The following is a 24486-nucleotide window of genomic DNA, read 5'->3' on the forward strand; positions in this document are numbered from 1 at the left end:
TATTAAGACATGAAATACATTGAAGGCTCAGAGACCACACATGAAACTGTATTTTTTAACCAATATTTAATAGCCAACAACTATGTCTTATACCTCAAGTGTTGTTTTCACTGGCAGTACAACTGAAATAATCCATTGGTTTAATTTCATTGAAATAACCACATTTCTAAGAGAGAGCAGATCATCTTAGATTTCCTCCAGAAGCCGCGCATTTAAAAGTGTGGTATACACTTCTTGCAAAAGAATAGAAGCATAATAAAATCACTTTTGTTTTAAAGAACATATGCTGCTTACAAATAGACCCCTCAAGTGTGTAGTGGTGCCTTGGGTATCCTAAACTTAGTTGGTTTAAACAAATATATCACAAAATTCTGTAACAGTTTAAATAAACATCCACCCCATTTTTGTTAAGTAAATGCAACAGAAGTCAAGAAAATTGGTTATGGATTACAAAGAGAAACTGTTTCCAAATGATATTTTCTGGCCAGAAGAGCATTTATTTTTAAAGTGAACATTCTGTTGCCAGAGCTGTTAGTTTTGCTTTAATGAAACATTGATATTTTAGGTGTGTGTCGTTACCCTCTTGGAATGTCTGGTGGACAGATTCAAGATGAAGACATCTCAGCATCTAGTCAGTGGTCAGAATCTACAGCAGCTAGATATGGCAGGTATGTGTTAATTGCCTGTGGTGAAGAACCATCTTACCAACATATGTTATATGACTAGCACATCTTTCTTTCTCGAGAATAACATATAAGTCATTCTAAATGTAAATCTCTACGTGTGAGGTTTGTGTGTGTCTTATATTTAGAAATCATTACAGTAAAACCACAACAGTAAGCAAGTTAATTTAATTTCCCAGGTGCCTTTATTCAATTTCTGATTTGTATTTTTTTTTTTATGTTTTCTTTAGAAATTAATCAATGTGAAATTTCGGCGTGTCTTATTAACCAAAAGGTCACATTGATTAATTCAAGTAAATAAACATTTGTAATGCACAATAGTGGCAACTCATACATTGACCTATTCAAGCCAGGAGACATTTAGTTTTATACGGACCCGTTAAGGTCAGAAAATCTGTACTCCTGCTTTTCCCATCAGACTTGATTTTGAAGAGGGAGATGGAGCCTGGTGTCCTGAGATCCCAGTGGAGCCAGAAAACTTAAATGAGTTCCTCCAGATCGACCTGCGGTCTCTGCATTTTATAACCTTGGTGGGAACACAGGGGCGGCACGCTGGTGGCATGGGTAACGAATTTGCCCAGATGTACAAGATCAAGTACAGTCGGGATGGGAGCCGTTGGATCTCCTGGAGGAATCGGCATGGAAAACAGGCGAGTGTGTGAATGCACGGCAACCGTAACGTCAAGGGTTCGATCCTCAATATGACCTTCCACTGTCTTACCTCTCTACCTACTCAAAACCTTCTTTTCTAGAAAGGCTCTTATTTAACAGGTTCTGTGTGCCCCTTTGCTCTTACTGTGTTCTGTCCCCACTTCTACTATCTACTCTTAATGTGTAAATTCAATGCATATATTTTGTGTATATTTTTGTTTTGTTGTTGTCCTGTAAAGCGCTTTGAGAAGCCACTATTAAATACATTATTATTATTATTATTATTATTATTATTATTATTATTATTATTATTACATGGCCATCATGGACTATTGAATCACAGAGGCAGCAATATGCCTCCATATGCTCTATGTCAATCACTTTTGAAAAGATACAGTTTGCAACAGAATGTGAGATTGCTGCTTCCTTTCCCAAAGATGCATTGCACCCAGTTTTATATTCTTTAAAGTACAGAATACATTATTTTTTAAAGTTAAATATTTCATTTATAGCAGGACAAGAAGGAAGCTCTACTCTTTTCATATCTGGAAGTCTTGACATTCAACAGGTAACAGAAACACTTACTAGTAATCTCATTATTTTGTTTCATTTCATTACTTTTCCAGATAATTGAAGGAAATAAAAATGCCTATGATATTGTGCTGAAGGACCTGGAGCCTCCCATCATTGCAAGATTTGTGCGATTCATGCCCGTGATGGATCACTCAATGAATGTGTGTATGAGGGTGGAACTCTACGGATGTGAATGGTTAGGTGAGATAAGACTTCTCTTTTATCAGAAAGTTTTGGTTTAAACTGTCTCCCAAGAAAGGGAAATTTCCCATGTTTGTGCCCTTTGCTCCTAACTCCGTAATGTCTGTAATTTTGCATTTGTTTCTGGAAAAGTAAAGATTATGTAAGCAGTATTTTTATTTTTAGGCAGATGGATGCACAGTTTTTTTCTAAATTGATGTGAAGAGAATTTCCTTATGGAAATACTCCCAAAGCAAAGTTGACGAATTGCAAGCAGACTGTGTGCATCATAGTTGCAGAAGACAGGATTAAGCAAATGAAAGATATAAAAAAAAACTAAACCTTTAACAGGGAATTAGAGTAAAAGAGAAATCAGTTTCCTTTATGTTGTACTGTGTTATTGTAACTGGGGTATAAATCACTCCAGTTCTGGCACTGCTGCTCTTTGCACAAGATAAATGATGACTTAAGACCATCCTGCTCTGCAGATAAAAATGGCATAAATTCCTCTGTCATTCAGTTATTGAAACTAAGTATTTTTTAAATAGTACGTTTCTTTTTTTCTGCTTTTTAGTAGCTGCTTAGTACTTTGGGAATTTCATTCACAATATCTTGGCACTCACACATTTGTCTTACTTTTACCTGAAGTTCCATTTTTCTTTCAATACTGTCATGATTTATACTTCTGCACAGATGGCCTGGTGTCTTACAATGTGCCAGCAGGACAACAGATGATCTCACAAGGAAATCAACTCACCTACCTAAATGACTCAGTTTACGATGGGGCAGTGGGATACAGGTGTGTCACCATTTTATTAACGTTTCATCCAATTTTCTTTGGTATGATGAAAAATGTTAATTGTTGGGTTGTTATTACTGGCTTATAAAAACATTTAAATTGGAGGTATAGAACTAAATAATTAACAAGATAGTTTATGTGCATAAAGCAGAAGAAACCTTTGAATTTAAAGGAATGAGTGGATTGGCAAGCTAAATGTCTTTAGAAACTTTAATGCTTTCCAATAATTATTCACTATGTGAGAAAAGCTGTTGTAATCTCTCATGAGCTGACTTGGAAAATATATTCCAAAATATAATATATAAAAATTGGTTTGTATTACAGCCTGTGCTTGTAAGGAGCTCACAGGAAAAAAGGATCACATTCAAATAGAACTGTAAAGTGAGTTACTGTAAGCACAGTGGTAATAAAGCATTCCTTCAGTTAATAATTCAAATGTTTGAAATTTAACTTTTATCTGCATGTTCTTATATATTATGATACTTTCATGTGTGCATTTCAGTGTGTTTATATCTGTTCTTTTTGCAAACGACTGAGATTTTACTCATATATAGGAATGTTTGGGTTTTTTTTTTTCATTTTTGAATGCCTTTGTAAACGAGTACCTTCATCTCAATAGGTCACCTAGTAAATCAGTTTTGTCTTTCTCTCAGTATGACAGAAGGCCTTGGCCAACTGACTGATGGCATGTGTGGCCTGGATGACTTCACTCAGAGCCACATCTACAACGTCTGGCCTGGCTATGACTATGTGGGCTGGACAAACGAGAGCTTCCCCAGTAATTACGTGGAAATAATGTTCGAGTTTGATCGAATACGCAATTTCACAACCATGAAGGTGCTAAATTGCCTCGAATTTACTGCCACATTCTTTTTATTGGCGGGGAATAGGGCTCTGGCTTGCAAAAAAAGTTTTTTAGTCTGCTACTTTTTTAATATGTTACAATATAAAGTATAGAACAAGAACAGTACATGTTTACAAAGAACTGTTTCTCTGTTGTATTGTTGTAGGTTCACTGTAACAACATGTTTGTGAAAAGGGTGAAGACGTTCAAGCGAGTGGACTGTTACTTTCGCTCAGACACCAATGACTGGGAGCCCAATCCCCTTTCCTTCAACCCTGTGGTGGACGACGTCAACCCCAGTGCCCGCTTTGTCACCGTGTCTCTTCAGAATCACATGGCCAGTGCCATCAAGTGCCAGTACTACTTTGCTGATGTCTGGATGATGTTCAGTGAAATTACATTCCAGTCAGGTAAGGCATCTGGAACCTTAAATCACTAATCAAAGAATCATCTGCTAATTTTAAAAAAAGAACAGCCTGCCAGTCATTTACAATTATCATATAAGTATCATTTTCTACAGTATATTTAACTGTTTTCATTTAGGGTGGTTAGCATAGCTGTCTCACTGCAGTGCTGGGGCCCTAGGTTCAATTCTGGACCTGAGTAGCTAGCTGTGTGGACTCTGTATGTTCTCCATGTGTTTGTGTGGGTTTTCTCTGAGTACTCCGGTTTCCTCCCACAGTCCAAAAACATACTGGTAGGTTAATTGGCTTCTGGGAAAATTGGCCCAGTTGTGAGTGTGTGCGTTTGTGTCTGTCTGCCCAATGACAGACTGGGCATCCTGCCCAGGGTGTACCCTGCCCAGGGTGCACCCATTGCTTGCCGGATTAGACTCCAGCTCCCATGAGTGACTTTGAATTGGACGAAGCGGTTAGAAAATGGATGGATGTTTCCAATTATATCTCTAAATATATAAAATGATTGTTGAAGTATTTAAACCCAGAATTGACAGCTGATCATTAATAAACTAACACTCTCTTTGTTTTATCAGACACTGCAGTTTATAACACAACATTAGCACCACCAAACACTCTCCCAGGGACACCAACCAGCACTCAGCCAGGTAAAGAGCATTTAGTATTGAAGTCTTTGGATCTTGATAATAGTTTCCTCACTTTTCAAAGAGGGTATGTATTCCTCCTTACTTTGTACAACAATACATAGCTTCATTCGGGTTGAAGTTCCATGTTGTTGTTTTTTTTTCCTAAGGGGATGACCCAACTCACAAAGTAGATGACAGTAACACGCGTATTCTGATCGGCTGTTTGGTGGCTATCATCTTTATCCTGGTAGCCATTATTGTCATCATCTTGTGGCGACAGGTCTGGCAGAAGATGCTGGAGAAGGTAGGGAAATATCAGTGTGTGGGAAGCAAAGTATTATGGCAGGCATTGAAGTCAGTGCAATAGGAGGAGGAGGGAAACAACAGCTAGCATTTAGATTTAATCTACAGCGTGCCATATTTATAAAGATGACACCTGTGGAAATGTTTGCTTAGAGTGTGCATTTGGTCCCTTTGTCCCTAGAAGCTGACCCTACTACACCTCTAGAGAAGTAGGAAGTTGTTATTCAGAGTGCTCGTAAGTTTGTCTTCTTCACTCAGCGTCCTTTTTCTAGGCTTCTCGCCGGATGCTGGATGATGAACTAACTGCTAGTCTGTCAATACAGAGTGAAACCTTCACCTATAACAACAACAACCACTCCTCACCGCCCAGTGAACAGGAATCCAACTCCACATATGAGAGAATATTCCCTCTGGGGCCTGACTACCAGGAGCCCTCCCGTCTCATCAGAAAGCTTCCCGAGTTCTCTCAGTCAATGGAGGAAGCTGGTAAGTCCATCGCAGAGCAGACAAAATACTCATAAAACTGCATAAAGAAGCAAATGAAAGAAACAACCAGATGAAGTAGCATCTTGTTTCAAAATCTGAGGCAGCCAGTGCACCAAACAATACACAATAAAGATACTGTTTTCCTAAAGCCTTTGCATGAGTTAGAATAATAACTCGGTATTTCAAATTCTGTGAGAACAGTTCCTGGACTCCTTTTATTTGAATGCTGAAAGCCCTACTGAGGCAATAGACACCTTGAAGCTGAGATGCCCTTGACTTGCCTTGGCAGCTGAGGTAATCTCATTTAGGCAGGAAGAAAATGTGCGAGTTGGCACATTTCTAAGCGGGGCAAAGACATAGAAAAATAAACATGTTAAAACTACTGAAATTAAATTCATCAGAGCCTTATGGGAGACTCAAGGTTATGGCATGGCCTTATAATCTGTGAATAAGGGTGTGGCTCCGTCTTTGTTCGCATGTCCCAGCAGGCACCAGTGGGGCAGCGAAGTCCTCTCAGGCCTGTGCTCAGGAAGGAGTCCCTCATTATGCGGAGGCCGACATTGTAAACCTGCAGGGAGTCACTGGGAGCAACACCTACGCTGTTCCAGCAGTCACCATGGACCTGCTGTCCGGCAAAGATGTGGCTGTGGAGGAGTTTCCCCGCAAACGGCTCACTTTCAAAGAGAAACTCGGAGAAGGGCAGTTCGGAGAGGTCAGCGTCATATTAAACACCAGTGCAATGTGGGTTTGGAAACAGAAGCCAGGGCTCATTAACATGAACAGAATACCCACTTCACTAGTGTCAGAGGCAATATGTCTCATTTAATTCATTTAGTGAATATGTATAAGCTGCTATATATGTACTGTATAGTGCATATAAATTGATCGGCACTGCTGCCACTATAAACTAAATCACTACTCAATAAAATTGTATCCAAGAAATAATTGCTGCTATAATTGCAGATTTAGCAGCTTCTGTTATCATGTAATGTTTGGGTTATGTAAACAAATGAACAAATCCATGAGTTCTGTAGACTAATAACGGTGTGTAAAAATAGACATTCTGGATTATGATGTCAGTCAGTAAGGCTTTTTGTTTGTATTATTATAACAGGGAGTGGACTAAGCTTCGTATTGATGGATGAAACACACTGAGCTTTTCAATGTTTCTGTTTAAGTTGTCTGAGAAGACATCTCTTTTTCCACAGCAGGAGACACTCTTTATCATCTTTTACTTATTATGATTAGACTTACAATGTCGCCACCTTGTGTCTGAGGATACTAGTCACCCTTTCCAAAGCTGAAATTTCAGTCATGTCCATACAGACCTGTGTATCTCCACAGCCATTGTATGAGTAGATGAGTCAGACATTAGTGTGTCTCTGCTAGCATTGGCTTCATTCTAGCGAAGAGCTTGTTTGTTGATGTTAGAGTAAGCAGAAGGTGTAAGGGCTGATCCAGTTTACCCATTGAGACAGATATTTGCATTCTAATATTAATTTTAGTAATGAACCTATGCATATTTAAAAAATGTCAAATATACTTGTGCAGACATATCCCGTAGGTACCTATGAGGCAGAGGCATTACTGCATGACTGCTTACTAAACACAACAACAGAAACTCATGGGGGTGCCAGAAGAAAATAATTACTACTATGAAGAACAGAAACATGAGGACTTGAAAGCAAAAAATATCATTCTTTGACAGTAATGACTCCAAACTTGTTGCTCTATGACATTGGTGTAGCAGTAAATATTGTTTTTTAGCTTCAAATTACCTCAGAATTCTATGCGTTACTGAGCTCCTTTTAACAAATATACTTACTGTAGATCCACAGACAGGTATTGAGTTTTTAATCAGCAATTGTCACGTGGTTAGATTTTTGAATAACCCAGGCTTTATGTTTCTCTTAACCTTTTGAATGTTTCATTCCACCCCAGGTGCACCTATGTGAAGCTGAGGACATGCAGGAGTTCATGGATAAGGATTTTTCTTATGACAATACTGCCAACCAACCAGTTCTTGTGGCAGTAAAAATGCTAAGAGCAGATGCCAACAAGAATGCAAGGTGAAGGCATTCATTATTTTTGTGCACTTTAAAATATTTACATGATTTACCTTTAAGAAATCAACTGTTATGCAGTATTGTTTCCTATAGTGCCAAAAAAGTACATTTGGATCAAAGTTTATTTAAATTAATTAAAAATTAACCTACTTTCAGCTGTATATTGTTCCATATTATTCAGCATTGTAAAAATATTCATGACAACTGCCTTGGTCCTCCTTTTGATAAATAAGATAGAATGCTATGAAAATGTTTTTATTTGGATTTCCATAAGTGCACCATGTACATGGTGTGAAAAACACAGTCTTTGCAGTTATGTTCATCTATGACTGCCTTAAAAGTCAACAGAATATATAGACACAGAATGTTTAACAGGGGTCATTCAGTACTTGAGCCTATTATAGTGACATTATTGCCACTCAAAATTTGATAGCATTCAATTTTCCTGTAACAGAGGGCTGGCCTTTTGGTATGTTGCATGACTAAAGGCTGGGACATGCTTGACAAACAGCAATTGAATCTCAGTTTCTGAGGTTGTAAATTTTGGAGGATGTATTTAGAGGGGAAGAGTGTAACGGGATGCATTCTGTACTTCAGCCAGCAGGGGTGACGAATTCGCCTAGAAACAAAAGACAAATTTGAATGTGACTGTGACAAGAGGCTTTTTTTGAGTAGTGAATGTTTGAAGAAGACACTGATTCGCTTAGCACTGGGTGGTGTCTATGAGATAATAATCAAATTACAGCAAGTCACACTTCCCACATACTATATATGACTGATAATTATACTTATAATAATTATATAATTATTAATTAATTATATAATTATAATAATTATAGGTATAATTATAGGGGTGGAGCGGTGGCTAAGGATCTGCGTCTGTGGCTGGAAGGTTGCCAGTTCAAATCCTGCGGCTGGCAGAGAAATCCTGGTCTGTTGGGCCCCTGAGCAAGGCCCTTAACCCCAACTGCTCCAGGGGTGCTGTATAAATGGCTGACCCTGTGCTCTGACCCCAAGTTTCTCTCCCTGTCTGGGTGTCTGTCTCATGGGGAGCAAGTAACTAATTACATGATGAGCTTTACAACTTAAAGGTCATTTTATCCTGAAGTATAAAAGTTATTCATACATCCAATCATACAAAGTTAAGAGATCTGAATTATTGGATTTAAATAACACCCATCTTTTGGCTGCTGCCATAGCTGTATTAAAAAACAGCGATTCTTGGGGTGTGGAAACTCCGAGCCCTAGCTCACCCCCCAGAACCATGGACAAACAGCAGTTCTTACAAGTGCTTTCTTTTTCTTTGTAGAAATGATTTTTTGAAGGAAATTAAGATCATGTCCCGATTGAAGGACCCAAACATTATCCGCCTTTTGGGAGTATGTATCTGTAGCGACCCACTCTGCATGATCACAGAGTACATGGAGAACGGGGACCTGAATCAGTTCTTATCACGCCATGAGCCCGAAGGAGAGCTGGCTTTGGTTAGCAATGCAGCAACCGTAAGGTAAGCTTCTGGCTCATCACGTGCCAATAGTGTGAACACCAGGATTAATGAGATCTAATGTCCTATTTCATATTTATTTATCATATCATATCATATTTCATATTTAAATAGGTAATCGATTACCTATTTTCACAAAACCTTGCATTGGCTCCAAATGTGATTTTACATGGAAAACCAAATGAAATGCCAAAAGCTTTTGATATCAAATGTTGTCCTCACTCTTCAGGACAACATTTGATATCAATAAACACAATAAAAATGAACTAATTCTATTGATCTGGAATATCATGATGTGGACTTAGAAGTTGCTGAATAATAAACATGATCTCACAATTTAATTGCAATCCAGTCATAATTATTGGAGTTTTAAATTGGAATTAATTAAAGATTTTCAAACGACTATTGCCAGAGAACTGCAGTATTATTTTATACATATACTAATGTCGGAAAGAGCCTGTATTCCACTTATTCTCTTTTATTTCAGCAATAGCAATCTGCATTACATGGCCACACAGATTGCCTCAGGCATGAAGTACCTTTCCTCCCTCAACTTTGTTCATCGTGACCTAGCAACCCGGAACTGCCTTGTAGGCAAGAACTACACCATCAAGATCGCTGACTTTGGGATGAGCAGGAACCTATACAGTGGAGACTACTACCGCATCCAAGGCCGTGCTGTCTTACCCATTCGATGGATGTCATGGGAAAGTATACTGCTGGTGAGAAAGGACACAGGCCTGAGATACAGTATCTCCCTTCAGCCATGTGGTTATAAAACAATGTTTTTTTCAGAATACATTTTCCATAATTATTCTTGTCCTATGTACCATAGCCTTTATTCTTGGCATGGCAGCTGATATGAATATCTTTCGATGTAGGTAGAATACAGCTACTTTCATCCTTGTTTAGTTGAATATACACATTCCTCCTCCTGAGCCGCAGGTATCTTTAATTCCTTCTTTGTGTGAGGAGGATGTTCCTCTCATTTCACAAAGGCGCAATAAAAACAACCAAAACACTTACCAGCAAAGTGTTACCAACTAGTTTGTTTTAAATCTTCTCATTCTCTGAATTGTTCTTAGTACACCTCTCACTCAGATATAAATTGTACAAGAAGCATCTTCATCAAATTTAAATAGTAAAATCTGTAAAAACTGTAAATTCTGTGTGTAATTAAATTTGATATACAAATAACTAATATGATGATTTTGTGGACTTTCATGTGGAGTGGAGTAATTAGCAGATATGGTAGTACCTTGCTTATTTCCCTAGGGTAAGTTCACCACGGCCAGTGATGTATGGGCATTTGGTGTGACACTCTGGGAGACCTTCACCTTCTGTAAGGAGCAGCCATATTCCCAGCTGTCAGATGAGCAAGTCATTGAAAACACTGGGGAGTTTTTCAGGGACCAAAAACGACAGGTAAAAAAGAAAAGAGCTAACACCTTGATTGCAGAGAAATATGGTGCAGTCATAAAGCATACGTTTTAGAACTATAATAATTGCGGTTTCTCATTTTTCTTTTAAATTCAATGAATATGGTTATGAAAATGTCTCAAATAATAGTAAGTACCGCTCGTATCACAAATCTTAGTAATTTCCAAAAGCTTCTTCAGAAATAATCTTTATTTAAAAGTTCTGTTCTCCAATCTATTCCCAGATCTATTTGCCCCAGCCTGACATTTGTCCAGACTCTGTCTACAAGCTGATGCTAAGCTGCTGGAGGAGAGACACAAAGGATCGTCCGTCGTTTCAGGAAATCCATCACACACTTCTAGAGAATCAAGTTTAGGAAGCGTTGTACTTATAGAGACATTTTATACCTAATGGACTCGTTGCAGCCCTCTGGCTGTATTATTTTATTGAGACCTAATTTGTTTGTGTAGGAATGGAGAAAGAGGTCATTGTAGAATGATGATTGAAGGCGAAAAATATGTAATTTTCTATGAGTGTTGTTTTATTTGTGTAAATATTTCTTTGTTGAGCTTTCACACTCTCTTTTGTGATGGTTCACAGAGCAAACAAGGTAAAATGACTCAGAATTACTTGTCAACTGAAGAAAAAAGCTAAAGGGATATGTAGCAGAGAATCTCAGAGCACTATTTTTTATATTTTTAAAGTGTTGTTCACTTTAAAACTTGTTTTAGACATAAAGTGTATTGTAAAGATATTTAGAGAGTCCATTTTAAAGCATTCCCAAACAGTATAATGTTATCCCAAAATTTATAACCAATCTTATCAACCATTACACACGATCATTAAAATATGTTGTTTTAAAAAAATGACATAGTTTTTTTCTAGTTATAATAGCTATAAAGCAAAGTCTTTTAATCTAAAACTGGCACGTTCTGATTATTTTAGAAAATTGCTTGAATGTAAAACTTGTGACAGTGCAATTTAGCCAAACAATTAACAGTATAGGTCATACAAAATAAGTAGACAAATGCTAATATTTTTAGTTTTTAAATAACAAAATGCATGTTTCTCTCCAGACTGAGACCAAGCAATCAAAATGCTGGTGACACTGATGTATGAAATGCTTTTTAAAAATTATGTGTGTGACCATATACTGTATTTAGGTATTTATATACAGTAGATATTAAATGCAATCACAAATACCAACATGTATTATATAAATATTTATATGCATTACGGTTTTCATTTTATGTTTTGCTTTTTTGTATTTTGCCACATAATTCCCCTCAAGAGTAAACAGCAAGTTTAGATATACAGCATATTTTCCTGAAGGGTAACTGTGCTCTGTGTTTCTAGTGTGCAGTATATTTATTTGGCATATTCATACAATCGTACCAAATACTCATATTATTCCATGGAACCAGTACAGAAAGTGCTTTTCTCATAAAGTTCAGGTTTTAAAGTTGTAGCTGTTGTTATTTTTGTGGGAGAAAGTTGTGAGAGTAGGGAAATAGTGTTTTTACTTGTATATATGACATTAATTTGTTCAGAATTACATTTCTGACCTCATCATCCTGTGGGTCCAAATTGAACAAACACTAATCTGATCATATTATCAATTATGCACAGATTGCAGCTGTGTGTGACTGGAAAATATTTTTTTATGCTGAAGTTGACATAAGTGATGAGGATGGAACTTTTACTGACTTTTGACATTGGTGTATCAATAGCATACTTATAGTGCCTTTCATTTAAGCTATTTAATTTCAGAACTGGAATTCAGTATTCTTTGTAAAATATATTATAATTATAGTAGAGTGCATACTGCCCTGACAGCCGTTGTCTTCAATGTTGGTAGTATGAAATTTGACATATTTTCATTTCAAGAATGTCATATTAAAAGTACGTAAAGTACATTTAATAAGACTGGATAATATACTCTTTTACATCTCAATTTTCTTTTGTTTTCTTTTTGTCTGATTAAACAGTGTTCATCATTGCAATATTTGTAGTGAGCTGTAAATAATATGCTGCAAATGAGAAGTATGTTTGTATCTTATGTTGTTAATGTCTTCCTAGTATTGTTCAAATTGTATTGTATTCTTCACATAAGAAATTGTGTTCTATTACCATTATGGTGAATCGCATTGATTATATGACATGCTCTCCCAAAATCATGCTCTTCCAGCTATCGTGTAAAGATTAGTTTTTTGCTTCTAACAAATTTCATCTTGCAAATAGTTTGGACTTTCTGAGGGTATATTTTTTAAATATATAAAGATATGGATTGTTTGCTGATACTCTTTTAAATTTCTTTTGTTGAGATTATCTATATCCCTGGAGAGCCTGGTTTGGGGGAAACAGGTCATGGATTAATTTCAATCACTGCTACCAGCATTGCTTTTGAAATGCTGCAGCTTGAAGTTACTATTACTTGATGCTAATTATAGGTAATATTAACAAGTGTTCAACTGAGGATGAGAATCTTTGTATTTCCAAACAGTTGCTGGTTTGTTACTATATAAAATCCCACAACTGATGTAAAAAAACCCTTTTTTTAAAGTTTCCTATCCAAAATATTCCCCTTAGAAATAAAAAGAGCACTCAGCACATGAGACTCAACAATCCTTTCATGAAAAGCATTATTGATTAATGTCAGTCTGAAGATTTGCTGTGGTTGAGGGAACAGGATTTGTTGAAAGAGGAAATGTAAGTTAAAATACACTGCAATGAGTATTGTGGAAAATTAACTCAAACGTTGTAGAGAGTCTAAAAGAGAACGTGAATGTGAGAGTTAACCCTTCTGTATGTGTACCTTCTCCCTTTAAAAGGAAAGTACCATTTAAGCTATAGAGTGTTTCTGGTTCACTGGAAAAATTACTTTCTTTAATTAAAGATATTTTAAATATTAACTGTGGCCCTAAATGTCTACGCACAGTAAATTTCTGTGTATATACTGTATAATGCACTTAAAAAGTGCACACAGCATACAGCACTTAATATGTTGAATTATCAAAGTTCACCCAAATCCTATTTTGCAGTTATTCAAGATCAGTTTTTATTTACTCGGTAGAGATATCCTTAATGTGTTTCATGTTAAATGACATTTTTCATTTCTTTTTGAATAATGTAATATGTTATTGCTAATTGGAGGAATAAAATATACATACAAAAAAGCCTAAAGAAATGTTAGAATTGATGTGTATTAGAAAATAGGTTTAAAATATCAGTGTTTGAGCAACATACAGAGATTAAATTACTACCTTTAGTAAAATAGACACCTTTGTGTCCTATCTATTATCTTATTATCTATTATATGGTTGTTGTTTTTATGTAAATTGATTATTTATGCATTGTTTCAAATATATATGATTTCAGTTGGTTACAGTATGTATTGATGGAGTATCGCTGTACAGTGGGTATTAGGAGCATTAATATGCCTTTGTTGAATATGTGTTTTCTGAAGGTCTTTATGTTAGTTTCCACTGTTGATTTCTCTTTTTCATTACTTAAAAATATACATAATTTGGTTTATTTTGTATCAATCCAAATTTGCCATTTTTAAAAATAAAATGAAATACCAAAATCCATATGTTGTTGGATTGTATTGTTATATGTGTTCAATTGCCTGCCAACTGTATAAAAAAGGAAAGGGCAAACTATTTGAGGTCCATCTTTGAAATGTGGCCTAATTTCCTACAAATCACCACTTTACTACCACTTTAAGAAAATGCTCTAAGCAATATTCTGGATTTCTAAGGCCATTTCTGCAAAGTCTGAAAAAATTAGATTGTTGATTATTGCTTATACCTTTTTAGAGCCTGTCAGTAAGATTAATACCTTCTCATTGAGACTAGTCCTCTAAAACAAATACTAATAATCTAACAGAGGGCAATCAGCCTAAAAAAAAACACTTCTGAGAGCACTGTAATCCTCAGAGCATTTAGGCATATCGATATGACAAATATTAATTCAACCACAATGCACAATGTAAGGACCAAGATATATTTTATTTGTCTGCAAAGTAAACTTATTAAATATACAGTATAGTTATTATTCATCCATTCATTTTCAAACCACTTTATCCAATACAGGAGCTGGAGACTATCCCAGCAACAACAGGTTTAACCCTGGATGGCAGGCTAGTCTATTGCAGTGTATAGGTATTGAAAATAATCACTTAATGCTAATAATTCCCTAACATATTTATGCAGTCTCACAAATACAAAGAGAAAATCTGGTAAACCTGCAAATAAAGTATCAAGTTTACATTTTTTGTATCAATCATCTTAACTGTAGTACTGTTAAAAACTTGTAAAGTTTGCGTGTGACACCAATATGGGAGATGGACACCACATAATCAGTAAAGGATGTACAGAATGACTTGACTCTACTATTTTTACGCATGGCATGTGAAAATTAATGTAGATGTAGTTACCAGGTTACCATATTATGTAGTTACCATAGTGTAGAGCCATGTTTTCTTCATACGCATGTTAAGAAGGAATTCTTGAACTTGAAGGAAGCAATGAAAGAAACATAAATGTTTATGTTGACACATCATTGAACCCTTTACACAATGTGGGGAAGAAATAAAAAGCAAACACAATACAGTGAAACGTGTAGAATCAATTCAGACAAAGTAGAGTAATGCAATTCATGAGATAGCTGTCACTTAGAATATTGTAGTTTTCCCTGCAATAAAACTACTCAATGAAGGTACGTAAATGTATGCCCTCCTGTACCTACTGTGTTTATTTATCTATTTATTTATCACATACTGTTGTTGAGATTTCATGTGATTTTGTGTGACACTTCTGTGGGAGAAGCCAAAGACAAATTTCCAAAGCAGTGGACAATAAAGTATTATAAAAGCGACATTGTTGAACCACAGAAAGTCTTAACAAGTAGAACTAATAATCATTCCAGATATCTGAAATGTCCATCACAGACAGGATAAAGGAAATTAATTGTGCCCTCAAGAACTCTAAATTCCTGAATGGTACTGTAACGCTTACGGCCGACAGGCACTGTGTAATAGCCGGCTTACCAGAGCGGTGACGTTGCCGCCCTTCCCTGTGATAGCAGGACTACAGCTACTAGGCTGTAAAGAGATCTCTCTTTGACTCACCGGGCTGGCTTCCTGCTGAGTGACACGGGAGTCCCGGGTTCGAGTCCCCGGCAGTGGGGGGCCGACCTAATGCGGCAAGGGCGCCCGCCTGAGCCCCCGTTGCGTTATTGTACTAACAAAAAGAACCCAATAAATCACGTCATGCTCATCAGCGTAAGAAGGACATAAGGAACCGAATGTTACATCTAGGAATGAGCAGACAGACTTGCGTTCAGGAGTCATAGCAGAAGACACGTGTTTAAACAAAAAAACCGTGGTGCTTCTCTTTTCCGTTTACTCAAGAACAATATTTTCCAACATAACAGATACACTTTAAAACAAAATGTTATTTCTACGCGGAAGATCGATTGGTTTCAATTAACCCATTTTTATCATTGTCTTTATGTATTGCTTAATTTCCCTGGGAAATCATTTCTGTAAAAAGCTGTGGAAGCGGTGCATTCCTAAACAATACAAAATTGAATAGAAGCACCGAGGTGAATTATTTTCCATGCACTTATACGTTAAGAATATCATGTCAAATGCAATAAAATGTTTTTATTTTATTTCTCTACTATAACTAAATTTGAGTTTAGCGCTGTACACTAATTTTGGTACTCTGGGCTGACTGTAGTTGGAATCTAATTGGTTTAGTGCTCCATGACATACGATCACGCCATAGAGATAGGGCGACAGGCGATCTGGAGGTGGAGTTAATCATTCTGAGACACCTATGTTATTCTGTTTTAGAGGTTGTGAGTTTCCAATGAGCAAGATGGAGAAAGTCGTGTTGGTGACAGGTGCCAATAGGTAACTAACCGTAATGTATTTCAATTAATCTGACTAGTTAAAAAATAGACGAGGAAGAAGTCCCTTATTACGTAAAGCACATTTATTTATATAAAGCCATCGATGTCGCGTTAAATTCTAGTGATTTATCTTTACGTTTGATGTAAACAGGGAATTTAGAGATTACGGATTTGCATCGATAGACACATTCTCCTCCTACCTTTAGAAATCGTGTAATTATTGGACACATGATAATCCTAACCTGACGTTTTGTTTGCAGTGTGACATATAAAAGTAAATGCTTTCTCTGATATCTATGACAAGCGACAGGAACATGCATATTTAAAAAAAAGATTTTGGAACTATTTGAATAGTTTAACAGAACTGTTTATTTGTTTTCAAACTCAAATTACGTTGGCCGTAGCAGATTACAAAATGTAAAAATCAAAAGAATGACTATGTGTACGTTATTAATTACTCAGTTTGCAATGAAATGTCTACACCTGAAATGCAGTTGTACCTTGCTGAACTACTACCTTGACCCTCATTCATCTGAATTGTACAGTTTGGAATTACTGTATGATGCATATAAACATAATAACAGCAATGTTTTGGTGTTGGGCGTTTTTTAAAATCAGGAATACAAAACTATGGATTCCCTCAAGTCTAAACTAAAAGCATGGCTTTTGGGGAATGCGTGTATATGATACCGTAAAGAAGCTTGTTAAACGTTTGATTTTTTTCTAGTGGCATTGGTTTGGCTCTTTGTGAGCGCGTCCTCCTGCACAGCAGCCGGATCCGCCTGTGTCTGGCTTGTAGAAATATGCGGCGAGCTGAAGCAGCACGGGCCGGTTTGCTCGTCGCTCACCCTGGCGCCGACATCTCTATCCTCCGGCTCGATGTGAGCAGCGTCAAGTCTGTCCTTGAAGCAGCTAAGGAGATCAAAAAGAGGTCCAGGACATCCATTGTTTCTGTTCTTACTGCTTATTAAAAATAGCAAAAAAATACATAAAAGTAATGAGACAGATTAGGGTTTCCTCATATGTGCTGGGAATTCAACATTTATTAAAGAATATCAATTATGAGTAGGTTTCCGGAGAACAGGAAAAGGTTTATAACCATGCTGAAAAGAAAAGAGACACAATGTTTCGACTGTGGAGCCTTCTTCATGTGTCACCTTCTTCTTTACTTGTTCCTATTCAACATTTCTGTGCTTTTTCAGATATCAAAGACTCGACTACCTCTACTTGAATGCTGGGATAATGCCCAATCCTCAGATTAGCTTCAAGGCTTTTTTCAACGGCTTATTCTCAAGGTAGAGTATGTGATCATTTGGTAAGAGATAAGATAAGATCACTTTATTGGCCATATGCAATTTCCCTGTATTAGAAATTTGTCTTTTCACATACCCAGCTTGCTGTCCATGAGACACACAGACAGGGAGAGAGAAGCTTGGGCTCGGAGCACAGGGTCAGCCATTTATACGGCACCCCTGGAGCAGGTGAAGTTAAGGGCCTTGCTCAGGGGCCCACCGTCATAGGATTCCTCTGGTAGCCGCAGTATACAAACTGGCAACCTTCCAGCCACAGGTGCAGATCCTTAGCCATAGAGCATCCGCACCGCCCTACTAATTCTATTAGAAGGTGTCAAATGGTTCACTTGGATTTGTTTGCACTTGCAGTCCACTGTGCAGCTCTGGGAACCTAGAAGGAGTCTGTGAGATGGCTGCTCAAATCCTCACCTGGGACAAATCATGTCTGCAACATGTCTGACACTATTTCCATTTTCCACCCTAGGCAATAACCCCTAAAGTTTTTTTAGTACTGTGCCGGCCAAATCTAAAAATTAAATTAAACGCCGTCTGTACTTCATAATTTCATGTTTCACAAACTATCATTTGATTTCGAAATCCAAAATGATATTCATGAAGCGATTGTGACATACTTAAAATGTCCTCAACAGCAGCCATTTTGCATGAGGGGCTGAGTGTCACAAGTGTGGATATTTCACTTCTAATTGAATTTGTCTCTGCTGTGACATCTTTCAGGAAGGCGATTAGCATGTTTGCGACAGGAGAAGGTCTCCTGACACAGCAGGACTGTGTTACTTCAGATGGATTGCAGGAGGTTTTTGTCACCAATCTCTTTGGCCATTTCTTACTGGTAGGAGTCTTGCAGAGGTGCTTTCGTGACATTGTCGGAGGGTGTTAAAACAAGAATGGCTATTTCTTTCCAAGTTTAGGACCAATTTCAGTTTCCATCTAGCTGAGGAAAAGAAGAGTAATTGGAAACATATGGATTTGTGGACAGAGCCTTCTAAGTAAAAATGTTATTTGAAATGCACTTATGTTTAATCAAATACGTTATGATCAGTTTTATACACAGGTATGATATAGACAGTGTTTTTCTAAAATCTTCAGTATCCAAAGTGTTTATGTATTTCCATTGCCTGAATTTAGTAGACCTATACAAAAAGTGAAAAAGTGCAGCGATGGTAGACTTTTTCTTATTAGACTAGAATTAATAAGACTTCCTGGAAAACTGAAAACTGTCAGTACTATGTATATAAAGGAAAACGGGAACACCTAGGTATTTTTAACCTGTTTAATCCTCTCTTGGTAATATTTATTATGACCGTCTTCAACAAAAAAAATGTGTTCGCACTCAGCCTTTTCTTTGAAAGCTATGTTTGGAACATTTTCCAGAATAAATAAGTCCTTTTTGTAAAGGTGAAGACATACATTGTGCATAATATTCTACATGAGATCTTAACAGTGCAGAGTATATTATCATGCAGTGTCTCTTTATTTAAATTATAGTCTTTTCACAATATACTCTAAAGACTTCTTGGCCTTTTTTATTGTTTTCTCACATGGATGTGACCACTTTAACTTCTAAATACTTTTCATAGCAGCTTCTTCAAAATCAATACCTTGCATCTTGTAATATACAGTAACTAAAAGTAAATGTTGCTCACCAAGCAATATACTGCAGCCTATTTATTTGATGGCAAAATGTGAACACCTGTATAGTTCTTAACTTTAAATTAAAAAGTCTTAGCATTTACTTGCATCTAACTCCCTTACAACAACTCAATATTGATTGTGTTTTAAATGTGGCAAGTTCACTGAGCAGGAAAATTACATTTCAACTCACGGCCTTTAGCCAGCCTTTCATCTTTTCCTCATCTTTTTATGTCTTCCCAGTACAATACGCTGAAAGCTTTTCTAATGGATTCTGAAATCCTGAACTTAAATGCCATCAAAGAGAGGGAAAGGCAAGAGTTTCCCTACTTAAATCAACCTAACAGTTACTGACAGGTGTATTCTTTAATAGGTTTGCCATGGACTTTCAAGATAAATATTGATTCTCTTTCTCTATATGACTCCTGTATTTCTTTTGTAAATTGAGATCAGGGAGCTGGAGCCAATGTTATGCCAACCTGGTCGCACATCCCAGTTGATCTGGACATCATCTAGTAATGCCAGGAGGTCAGCTTTCAGCTTGGAAGACTATCAGCACAGCCAAGGAGTGGAACCTTACAGCTCTTCCAAGTATGCCTCTGATCTTCTCAGTGTGGCTTTGAACAGGCATTACAACAAACAGGTAAAGTCTGCTGAGCTGAGAGTTTAGCTCAGTGTTTGAAAGACCATCCAGTTTAGGGTGATGGACAACAATAATAACCTTGATTTCATACCTTTCATTTCCTGATGGTTTGCTCAAGGCACTCCACAAGAAAAACAACACAGAGACGTTCTAGTTAGTCAAGATAATAGTCTCCTCCATCATTTCTCTATCATATAAAAATATTATCTGACCTATCTTTCAGTACTAACATTTCAGGCTGCAGCCTGTAGTCTGAGTAAATTTGTTCAGTGTATCTTGTCTTTCACAACCTTGAGTAATTTGTCTGTAAGGCAACTTGAGCTCTTAGTACTTTTCTGCATTCTAAGCTGTATAGTATCACTGCCATTTCTCGAATGTTTTGTCTCTCGAGACTTTATGACTGTAGATCTTGAGGAAAAGTATGTGAAATCATGTTTATTTTGGTCAATTCTTATGGATTTAACTATTTTGGTATTAATGTGTTTACATTAAGTTATTGCATTATTTTGCAGGGACTGTATTCCACAGTAATCTGCCCGGGACTTGTGATGACAAATTTAACCTATGGCATTCTACCTTCATTTTTCTGGACCCTAATCCTTCCCATTATGTGGCTAGTGAGCACAATATTCTTATTTAATTCTTTAGGAAATTATGATTACTGAAAAATAATCATAAACTGCATTATGAATCATGCTATCCTTGCATTTAAACTGTAAGAGTGGAATCACTATTGCTATTACTTTTTCTAGAAAGATGAATAAGTAATATATGTTGTTCACAGTGTATATTAGTTTTATTTAATCCAGAAGGCTTGATTATTTTTTTACCCACATCTTGTTTTTTTACCCTGTTTTGTCATTATTTTGGTGTACCAAGTTCTGATTCAAAATAACTCTTGTCACCATCATCTGATTTTTATTTGTTGTTTTAATAAGATGATGCTGATAACATGCTGTAAATACTGCTGAAAACAGTACAGTCCCCTAACTTATCACACAGTCATGTCCTCCTCTTATTCTTTGTCCCACAGATCAGGATCTTCACCAACACTTTCACACTTACACCTTACAATGGAGCAGAAGCACTGGTATGTATTATTTAAGACATTATCTATATTTTTCTAACTGGTTCATCCAAATCAGAGTGGCAGAAGAGCCAGAGCCTATCTCAGCAAGCAACAGGTGCAAGGCAGGATACACTGGAGAGGACACCATTCCATTGCAGGGCAGACACAAACACAGATATGCACACACTCATACCAGGACCAATTTTCCTATTAGTATGTCTTTGCACTGAAGTCAGGAAGTCAGAACACTCAGAAAAAAAACCCATGTGAACACGGGGAGAACTTACAAACTCCAGATAGCACCCCAAGACCATAATTGAACCCAGGTCCCCAGCACTGCAAGGTAGCAATGATAACCACTGCACCACTGTGAAGACATTTTAGTTTTATTTAATGTGCACGCACTGTGTAGGAGATAAGAATGGAAGAAGACATTCAGCCCATTTGTGCAGTTATTGACAAATATGCTTTCTAAAACCTCGCCAAGAGCTTTGGTTACAGGAGTTACGAAACTTTGTAGCTGATCAGTATTATAAAAAGTGGTGGATCACTGTCTCTAGACTTTAAAAACCTTTCGATGTCTTGTGTTAAAGAACATCTTTCTTGTTTGTGTGATACTGACATCTAGAGACAGATTTGGGCATTGCCGGTGAGGTGGTTTGCTGGATTTTGTGAAGTCTTTGGCAAAGGCAAAAGAAAAATAATTCTAAGAGACAGCTTAGAGAGATAGCCGCATCAGCATGCATAGGCTGCAGAGGAAAAGGTAAAGGTTTAATCCAAGCTCAAAGGAAATGTTGTGTCTCTTTTCTTTTGTTGTGTCTCTTCTTCCTAAATTCTAAGAGATGCTACTCTTGTCTAAGGTTAATCCCCTGGTGGGATTTGTTAGATATGGAATATTGTATTTTCTGTACATGTAGTTTGGTGTGTTAGTTCTGTTATGTGTTTTTAAATTAAGGTTTAGTAACTGTGATTATTTTAAAAGGTGGTGATAAAATTGGGGGTAGGCCTTTTTAAAAGAATCAGTTGAAACAGTTTAGTAGCAGACAGAATAGAAGAAGCTCAGTAGGGAGTCTCGATCAGCAATATTTATTGCTGATCAAGACTTTTTGCAGGAACTGTTGTGTTGACCTCTGAACTATTTGTTATTTTAGTTTGACTTTATTAAGCCTTCAGCCTAATACTATCTGCTGTAAATATTCTACAGAAGAAAATCTCAAATTAACGAACATATTGTGTACTGAAAAGTGAGTGTATTGTTGTAACGGGGGAAGGTATTAGATTGTTGGGCCGTTAGTTGACAACTCAGAATAGTCCATCACCAGTATCAGTAAAATAACTTTGTATTTGGGCTTACTTCAAAAGATTCATGTAGTCCTGGCCTCTTTCTGTTTCCACTCCACTTTGGCTTTTATCCTAGCACTAAGGATTTATAATAATGAGGATTTATTATCACGTATGATAATTATTTAAAACTCTAATACTTAAATATTTGTTAAAGATAAACAACTTAAGTAAAAGGTGTTTAATAAATGTTATATACATTTGTATATTTGTATGTAAAATTCAATTCTAAGTATCAAATTATATTCTTTCCACTATTTATTTTTAAATTGATGGTTACTTCAGTACCTTTCTTGCCTGTTCAACTTGTACAGAATTTCATACATTGCAAAGATCTATGGAATGATTTTTGTGTCTTGTTACGGCAAATATCTTTCTCGGTCTGTTCTGTTATTTCTTCTTGCAGTACTGGGTGTTTATTCAGAAACCTGAGGCCTTGGATCCCAGAGCAAAATACCACAGCTTAACCTCAGGGTTTGGAAACAGCTACACAGAGCCCAAAAAAGTGAGGCAATTGGTGTAGCCAGTCTCTGTAATGCTTTTCATTCCATTCATCTTATACGTAACAAGTGACAACAATATTTAATGCTACTGACATTCTTATATGAAAGCTCTTGCAAAACACTTGTAGTGAAATGGTTTCAGATAACTCAGCTTTTTTAAATTAGTCTTCTCGTTTGAAAAACGATATTTTAAGTAAAACACTGTTGTTCATTCCGTTGTTAGTAATGAGAGTAAATCATGATTCTGGTTCTTTCCTTTTAGTGTTGTTCGCTGCAGAAGGGGTTCATTATATAAGTACAAGGAAACGTTTTCTCTGCATAGCACACTATTAGTCATTTTCTTGCCTTTTTCTGTTTAGATGGATATTGATGAAGAAATGGCAGAAGCATTTTATGTGGAATTACTACGGCTGGAAAACCAGGTCCTGAGAAACATAACACAGGAGAAGAGGAACTCTTCAGTTCAGTGATTGAATCTTATTTAACATGATTCATTATTTTATAATTGGTGAAAATGTCATTTATCATATTTACACCCCTCTCTCTTTTGTTTATTCTGAAGATAAGACTACAAAAGGCTCAAAGAAATCAAGACTTTATTGCTTGAGGCATTGCTAAAACAGGATAAGAAGAGCACTTTTAGGGCCTTGCAATATTATGAAAAATAAAATGTACCCACTTCTAACATAATTCTGGCATAGTTTAAATAAAGAGTGTCAGTTGTTGAAAATTGGGGTTTGTTACTCATTTAATTGCTTTTACATTTGTGTAATGTAGGAGTTCCCTTCTCTGGTCCTTGAGAGCCCCAATACAGCCAGTTTTAATGGTTAAGTCACCAGTTTCTGAAGATACACAATAATTTCAGATGGTTCAGTTAGGTGGAGATTTGTTAAATCAAGTAATTTAGATTTGGAACCAAAATCTATGTACTCATCAGCCCTTAAGGACTAGAGGTCTCTTAACTCAAAAGATTACTTTGTAGATTGATAAGTAATTTACAGGTGTTGCCAATCTTTAGACACAGGTGACCTCTGTGTCTAATTTAATTGGGCATCTCTAGTACCACAGTTGGAGTTGTGTATTTAGGTTACAGTAGAAACATAGTTTTGGCCTTCATGCTGTCACAGACTAAGAAGGATGTGCATTAGTTCATTTTGATTCTGCATCTGAAGTAGTAAAGCCAGACAAACCATGTCTTTCAGAACAGAAATAATTCAGAACATCAGTCTCACACACACTGAACACAGTGAATCCTAGTATTAAGATATGGATAAAGATAAATTCATATATATTTTATAACCCTCTTTAAATGTGACAGTGGGATTTTAATTAAAAACAGTCATCAAAAGAAAATGAAAGGTCAAAATGAATATTGTGTGATGATTGTGTCGTCAGAAGAAAATGAAATGAAATTAAATGAAAGGAAATTAATAGGATCTAAACAGAATGAGGAAATTAAGTGAAGATCTACAATATTTGCGATTTATCTTACAGCCCTGTAAAAATGTAAAAATATATA

At 36.5% G+C, this 24486-nt stretch overlaps 2 protein-coding genes across 7 annotated transcripts in view; both read left to right on the forward strand.

The window, feature by feature from the left end:
- The window catches only part of ddr2a (discoidin domain receptor tyrosine kinase 2a), a 42429-nt gene extending 28289 nt beyond the window's left edge, over positions 1-14140 (forward strand). For 3 of the 5 annotated variants that reach the window (XM_069194151.1, XM_015355680.2, XM_069194152.1), the window contains 15 exons: positions 566-668; positions 1102-1333; positions 1961-2108; positions 2781-2886; positions 3540-3723; positions 3897-4140; positions 4722-4793; positions 4940-5076; positions 5348-5561; positions 6047-6273; positions 7503-7630; positions 8937-9134; positions 9619-9853; positions 10407-10556; positions 10795-14140. In XM_069194151.1, the coding sequence (XP_069050252.1) occupies positions 566-668; positions 1102-1333; positions 1961-2108; positions 2781-2886; positions 3540-3723; positions 3897-4140; positions 4722-4793; positions 4940-5076; positions 5348-5561; positions 6047-6273; positions 7503-7630; positions 8937-9134; positions 9619-9853; positions 10407-10556; positions 10795-10926 (2510 nt within the window). In that variant the 3' untranslated portion in view covers positions 10927-14140. The remainder of the gene's footprint in view (positions 1-565; positions 669-1101; positions 1334-1960; positions 2109-2780; positions 2887-3539; positions 3724-3896; positions 4141-4721; positions 4794-4939; positions 5077-5347; positions 5562-6046; positions 6274-7502; positions 7631-8936; positions 9135-9618; positions 9854-10406; positions 10557-10794) is intronic. The other 2 variants (XM_006634932.3, XM_015355681.2) reach the window with 2 other exon arrangements.
- Positions 14141-16359: 2219 nt separating this feature from the next.
- hsd17b7 (hydroxysteroid (17-beta) dehydrogenase 7) lies at positions 16360-23697 on the forward strand. Of its 2 annotated transcripts, XM_006634931.3 has the most exons (10): positions 16363-16470; positions 17197-17400; positions 17672-17764; positions 18497-18611; positions 19860-20054; positions 20567-20671; positions 21088-21144; positions 22871-22969; positions 23327-23428; positions 23530-23697. In XM_006634931.3, exons 1-10 carry the CDS (start codon positions 16394-16396, stop codon positions 23572-23574), a joined length of 1092 nt encoding a protein of 363 aa, XP_006634994.2. In that variant the 5' UTR covers positions 16363-16393; the 3' UTR covers positions 23575-23697. The 2 variants fall into 2 exon arrangements, with proteins under 2 accessions (XP_015210923.1, XP_006634994.2); XM_015355437.2 differs by lacking the exon at positions 22871-22969 and having other exon boundaries at positions 16360-16470.
- The last annotated feature ends 789 nt before the right edge of the window (positions 23698-24486 follow it).

This window comes from Lepisosteus oculatus, chromosome 9 (assembly GCF_040954835.1).
Source record: "Lepisosteus oculatus isolate fLepOcu1 chromosome 9, fLepOcu1.hap2, whole genome shotgun sequence".
In the NCBI taxonomy this organism is placed as follows: Eukaryota; Metazoa; Chordata; class Actinopteri; order Semionotiformes; family Lepisosteidae; genus Lepisosteus; species Lepisosteus oculatus.

Coding starts and splice junctions, on each gene's coding strand:
- hsd17b7 (XM_006634931.3), top strand. CDS start 16,394: ATGTTATTCTGTTTTAGAGGTTGTGAGTTTCCAATGAGCAAGATGGAG. Junction 17,401..17,671: donor GCTAAGGAGATCAAAAAGAG/GTCCAGGACATC, acceptor GTGCTTTTTCAG/ATATCAAAGACTCGACTACC. Junction 17,765..18,496: donor TTCAACGGCTTATTCTCAAG/GTAGAGTATGTG, acceptor GACATCTTTCAG/GAAGGCGATTAGCATGTTTG.